This window comes from Macadamia integrifolia, chromosome 12 (genome assembly GCF_013358625.1).
Source record: "Macadamia integrifolia cultivar HAES 741 chromosome 12, SCU_Mint_v3, whole genome shotgun sequence".
NCBI classification, from domain to species: domain Eukaryota; kingdom Viridiplantae; phylum Streptophyta; class Magnoliopsida; order Proteales; family Proteaceae; genus Macadamia; species Macadamia integrifolia.
Window position 1 is genome coordinate 20,389,718 of NC_056568.1, and position 6,400 is coordinate 20,396,117.

The window sequence follows — 6,400 nt, forward strand, 5'->3', positions numbered from 1 at the left end:
TCACCATTAGGCTACCAACCCTATTGGTATATTACAGATTTAACACCATTAGAAACGAGCTTATATTTCGAGGGGTGACAACATAATTTGAGAAAAAGAGTGGTCATTCTCTGGGTGCGTAACGTATGTGAGAATATACTGTTAACATTTTCACTCCATCATTTTCATTTCAAATAAAATGACCTTGCTGCCCTTCCATGTTCTATCCTTCCAAAAATCATTTTGTCGCACCGGTCCTCTCGCTAATTTATTTTATAAAATTTTCCCTCCTCGGATCGATGATTGCTCTTAACGAAAAAGCTCCATTCTCTTCCACGCAAATCTCCCACTTCCTCTCTCTGTATTGAGCTTCAAATGTTCTGCATTTCTGTTTAATCACTGTATCTCTTCCGGCGTTTTTGATCTCAGAGACTGAATTCATCAGAAATGGACGGCTCCGCTTCTAACGATTTCTCCGATGGGGCTCAGCGTCCCTCGTCAGAAGATGAAAGAGTCTACTTGGTGCCTTACAGGTACTTGTTCTTCTTTTTGTTTCATTTGTTTCTTAAGTTCATCTTCTTTATAGATCTTAATTAGAGTTTAATTTCTGAATCTGTTGGACTCAATAATTAGGGATTTTCTTTTTCTCGTTTTTTTAACGATGGGATTTAGTTTATCCAGTAGTTGGATGCAGTTGGTTTTGTTCTCTGTTTAATTAGGAGGATTTGTTTTATATCTAATGGATGGAGTGGATTTCAGGTGGTGGAAAGAAGCACAAGAGTCTTCTCCTGAAGACGCTGATGAGGACAGAGGGATTTTATATACAGCGACGTCTACTTCTTATGGGGGCCCGATGAGAATCATTAACATGTTCTATTCGGATATCGGTTTTAACCTTAGGAGAGAAGAGGAATCTGGGAAAAATGACCATGCCGAGGAGGGAGTTTCAGGCAGGGATTATGCGTTGGTTCCAGGGGAAATGTGGTTACAAGCGCTCAAATGGTGAGAGGATATAATTGGGATGATTTTCATTATCCTGATTACTTTTTTGCTTTTAATGTTTATCTTCTTTCATTGCAAATCTAAGATCTAGTTGGGAGCCCTAATTCTTAGAGATAGTGAAAAAAATAAGGTGGAATAGGAATGTGTACGTGCCACATTCCATCTCAATGTATTTTCACAGCCAGTGCGTATTATGTTATTGTCAGGATTTGTAGTTGGTTTCATTTATTTGCAGTAAATACTCCTTGTCTTTATTCTTTTCTTCTTCTTGTTCCTGAAAAGATGCATTACATCTCCTTAGGGATCAAACACTTACAGTGCCAGTTGAGGAAAATTATAAAAAGATTAAATTCTTGTTGGGGAACTTAAAATCCTATACTGCTTTTTGTTTTACTAAATTACGGTAAAAAATTATGTAAAGCGACTGGTGTAAATCTTATGAAAAGTATGTGGCTGTCTTCAACTTATACTCTTTTTTTTTTTTTCCACATGCTTGTCCCGCGAATATTGTATTGAAATGTTTTGTTTTGCTCTATTAATGAGTCCACTGAGTGTTGAGATGCATTCAAATAGCGGATGAATTCTGGGACTTTCATTTAACTACCCCTGCTCCCCTAACTTTATTGTTTCGGTGTCAAAACAAATGCACTGCAGTATTAATATGTAAGGAAGAGGTATCTGGGTTTGAATCATGGCATACTGCTGATGATTTTAGAGCTAAGGATTTTTTGTTACTTATTTTGTTTTGTTTTGTTTTTTGTTTTTTTTAATTTTTGTTTTTTTTTTTTTTTTTTTTTTTCCCATCTCTTATATATTACTATTATTTTCTGAATTAGTTTTATATCCTTTAAATTGACGTTGGTTCTCTTGCACTTGTAGGCACAGTGATTCTAGTGTGGCAATGAAGGATGGTGGGACATTTTTGGCGGCAGAAGATGATATTGCAGATGTGTATCCCTTACAACTCAGGCTTTCTGTTATACGAGAAACGAATTTGTTGGCTGTGAAAATTAGTAAAAAGGTCAATCCTTATTATTCCATTTTCCTTTTCATTTCCCTTCATGATCTCTCTAAAGTAAACTTGGGGTGTAAAGCTTCTTTACTGATTATGATATTCGATAATTTGATACATGATGCATATCCATTTTGCAGAGAATTCTTTTTCTTCCTTACTGTAGGGATTTTTGTTCTCAATAGGGTTCTGGATTTGTACTTGTTGGTTCTCTCCAGTGAGCTACTAAACTACTTTGAAGTTTGAAGTAGACATAAAAAAATTAAACTCAGGTTTATATGCAATAATATGATACTGTGAGATGTGAGTTACGACGTAGAAAATTGGTACATGAGCCTAAGAGTTAAGGAAGACATTTATTGGTTGCCTTAGGCTGTCAAAGCATTCAAACACTCGCAACAAATGGAAGGGGTGTTTGCAGTGGATGATAGCTATTCTGGTATTTTTACGTTATGGGAGAGGTGATAGAATTAGACTTTTGGAGGATTGGTGGGAGGGGAGAGGCGAGGGGATAGAGTTAGTGATGCAGCTAGACGTTGGGTCAATTAAAGATTATTTGTAATTGTCTTCATTTTATTTTATTCCTTTTATTGGAGTTGTAGGAGGGTAAAGTCCAATTAGAGTTGATTTTTTTTTCCTGGTTAGATTACGATAGACTTAAGAGTTTGTTTCGAGTCCAAGATAGATTAGGAGTGATCTGATTCAGATTGACGGAGCTAAAAGAGCTAGAGGCAGGTCTAAGATGCATAGGAGAAGTAGTGAGGAAAGACATGCATAGTTTAGATCTTGTCCCAAGTATGACCTTGAATAGACCCGATTGGAGGGCTAGAATCCATGTAGCCGACCCCATTTAGGTGAGTTTTTACCAATTTTTACGTCTTTTTTTTTTTTTTCTTTTGCTGCCTTTGATTGGATCCATGTAACCGATTCCATTTAGTTGGGATAAGGATGAGTTGTTGTTGTTGTTTGATAGAGTCAATTTCTATTTCAATTTCAGGATAGGAATAGTGTTATTTTGAGTCTTTAAATAGTCTTCTTGTAACCAACGATTGAGATTACATTGGTAGAAGTTGAATGAAGTTTGGTTAATACCTTGGCTGCCAAGAGCTGTGTGCGTAGATCTCTCTTCTTCCCAATAATCTCTTCTGTGTGGTAGTTGCAAAAATTTCCTCTCCCATATCATGTTGGGTAATGATTACAAAAATTTCCTTTTTAGCTTTGAAAAATTTCTTTTACCTTCCCTTTAATTCACCTTGCAATCAAATGGAGCCTTTAGAGTTTGGGGTGGAATCATAAGTGGCTTTATATTTAGGTCTGGCTGTGGTTTGAGATAGGTTGTTGGCTTTATATTTAGGTCTGGCTGTGGTTTGAGATAGGTTGTTGGCTTTAGGAGGATCTTAGAGAGTGAGTTGAGGCTATTGGTTGTTTGCTGGGTATCTGAGAGGAGTTCTTCCTTGAGGTTTATGAAATTGAGAGGAAAATTTAGATTCTGACCTCTAATGTTGAATTATCCTGAATCATGTTTTATGGTCTTTATTCAGTTGAATAGATCCCGAAATGATGTTCATTAAAACTCCCTCTTCCCTCACAAACTCATATGGAAATTTCCAGCTCTAAGGGCTCTAGGCTCTCCTTTGGGAAGAAAATTATAACAACGCAAATAATAGTGAAGGAATTCAGAGAAAAAGAAGAGTTGGTTTATTTTCCCTCCAGCTTATAGGTTATGCTATGCAGAGGAATCTGTTTACCATCTTTTCATCCATTGTGCTTTTACTAGAACCATTTGATCACACCTTGGATAGTTTGTAGTAAATTGGTTGTACCATATAGATATTGCATATCAGGGAGATGTGTTTTTGGGAGTTCACTTCTATGTGCAAAAGGAGAAACTCTTGTGGAGGTAATGAGGTGTGTCATGATTGTTGGGAATTGGGAAATGATCCATTTGGAGTGTATAAACAATAGGATATCCAAGGTGGTCGCTATATCTTGGGTAGATCGTTCAAACCATAAACTCTGAGCATCAACATTCCTTCTTTCTCCATTGTAAGGAATTCTCCCTAGGATATTCTTGTTCAGCATGAGTGGACGCCACCCCAATGGGAATGTTGAAACTTTTGATTGGAGTTCCATAGAAAATTCTGGACCAGAAGCATGTATGAGGGGGGTGATTAAGGACTTCGAAGGTAGCACTGTGTTGGTCTAGTCAGGTCTCCTTGGTGAGGCTGATTCTGTATCAGTGGATCTAAAAGCTGCCATTAGATTGGCTCTTGATCCATGGTTGGAGGTTCAGCACTTACTGGTAGGTGTATAGTTGTCATGGCGTGGCCTAGGCGTTGCCAAGGGGCGATTTGGTGTCCTGGCTGAAAAAAAAGTTCATGGCAGTGCTACCATGGCGGTCGCCATTGACTGATAGGCGTCGCCATGGCACCACAATGGACGCCAGGTCACGCCTGATTCACTAGGCGGTCGATTTTTTGTAAAATGCAGGGTGATTTTGATAGGGTTATTTTGATTTTTGATGATTTGATGTTGCCTAATGTTGGGTTTATATGTTATAGGGTATATATTGTAGGCCTGTAGCATGCTAAATAACTTTAAAACATAGGGGAAATAAAAAAGTAGTATACTAAATAACTTTAAAAAATAGGAAAAATAAAAAATGACACATGGGCAATTTGACCGCCATGGCAACGCCATAACGAGCGATTCATCGCCAAATCGATTAGCCACCCCTCCACCGCTTTGGATCGATTTGACGCCGTGACAGCTATGGGTAGGTGAGAGTAGAAAGGAGCTGGTTAGGTCTAGATGAACAGAAGATGGATATATCCGTGGAAATGATATTTTGTGATCTGACATGCTAGGGCACATGGTTGTTGAGGGAAAATCTCATTCCAGTGCATGCAGTAGATCAGCATATCCCTTGGCTGATAAGTAACTGAGAGTGGAGAGAACAGAGGTTCTAAATATGTGTGGCTGTAATGCTGTATCCTCTTATGTGGTGGAATTTGTGTAAATGGATTCATCATGTCATGTGTTTGTACCTCTGGTTCTGTCCTGTTCTCAGATCTGCCAGTTTGTTCAATTCTCTTATCTTTTTTATTGCAATGGAAGTAGTTTGGATCTGGCATTTTTCAAGCGTTATTACAGTTAATTTTAATGGATTCAGGTAATATATGCACTGCCTCTTTGCTGCGTATTTGTATTTAATTTTTCTTTTTTAAATCCATTACTTTTTGCACTGGATGGACAGGCACTGCTGGCAATAATTAAATTAGAATTGAAAGTTTTCATTCTTTTTGGTGGCTGTCCGACCTCCCTCATTGCCGGTGGGCATGAGCAGGCCAATAGGCTCTCCTCCTTGCCTAGTTTGTTCTGTTGAGTGAATTCAGCCTATGCTGATGGTACATTATCCTCAGCTAAACCAGGCCGACCCACATGGAGCTGCCTAATCTTTGTGATTCCATATACCTTGCACTTGAGTGTTAATTTCTGAACTCCAACTGTGACTATAGTTTCTTCCCATTAAACATTGCTTATGTAAGTTATTTTTTGCATGTTTGGTGCTTTTAGGTCGCTGCATCCTGTGAGACAGTGCTTTATAGTTGGTACTAGTTAATCTGACTGTCGGATAGATGAAACACCCCTTGTGTTGTCTGACTGTCAAATTTCATGGATGATCTCCAATCTCCACCATATACACATCATCATTTGAATTTCTTCTGATGTGGTTTCTGTTGTCAAAGTAGTGGATGGCTGATTTGGGAATTCTAACCATTGGATGGCCAGGGGACCATGAGTTGGCAATTTGTCAAATATGAAGGCTAAACTTAATTATATAGCCAACAATGTTTGGACCTTTTTCCCTAGACATCCAAATCTTGTTGACATGTTGATTGTGCCACATGGTGTATTGCTTTTGGAATAAAAGTTACCAAATGCGTCAAGGATAGTTTGGATATGTCCACGATATCTGAGTCCCAATTAACTGGTATCTGGAATATATTTAGGGCTGTGTGATGAGCTTCTCCCAATGGACGATGAAGAAAGCCCTACATATATTTCTACCATCTGTCTAGTTGTGTGGATTAAATATTTTCCTTCCTATTTTCTCCATTCTATTAATGTAGCTTATATATATTCAAATATTCAATATTGATTACATTTGATTCTTGATGCTTCCATGCGTTAAAATCATTGGACTACTGTACTACACTTAATTGTATGCATGGTTCTGTATGTTTATATCTTAAAAATTTAATTTGTATCCTACAGGACAATGCAGTTGAACTCTACAAAAGAGCCTACAAGATTTTCAGTATTGAATCAGAGCTGGTGGGTTTCCAAATGATTATCTTAAACTTGTTTCTTGTAGCAGGTCTTTTTTTTTTTGGGGGGGGGGGG

At 37.9% G+C, this 6,400-nt stretch overlaps 1 protein-coding gene across 3 annotated transcripts in view; it reads left to right on the forward strand.

The window, feature by feature from the left end:
* Positions 1-224: 224 nt before the first annotated feature.
* LOC122058180 (ubiquitin carboxyl-terminal hydrolase 8-like) overlaps positions 225-6,400 on the forward strand; it is a 19,823-nt gene continuing 13,647 nt past the window's right edge. For 2 of the 3 annotated variants that reach the window (XM_042620718.1, XM_042620719.1), the window contains exons 1-4: positions 226-512; positions 739-981; positions 1,861-2,002; positions 6,272-6,331. In XM_042620718.1, coding sequence (XP_042476652.1) covers positions 427-512; positions 739-981; positions 1,861-2,002; positions 6,272-6,331 — 531 coding nt within the window. In that variant the 5' untranslated portion in view covers positions 226-426. Of the gene's footprint in view, positions 513-738; positions 982-1,860; positions 2,003-6,271; positions 6,332-6,400 lie in introns of all 3 variants that reach the window. The other variant, XM_042620720.1, reaches the window with a different exon arrangement.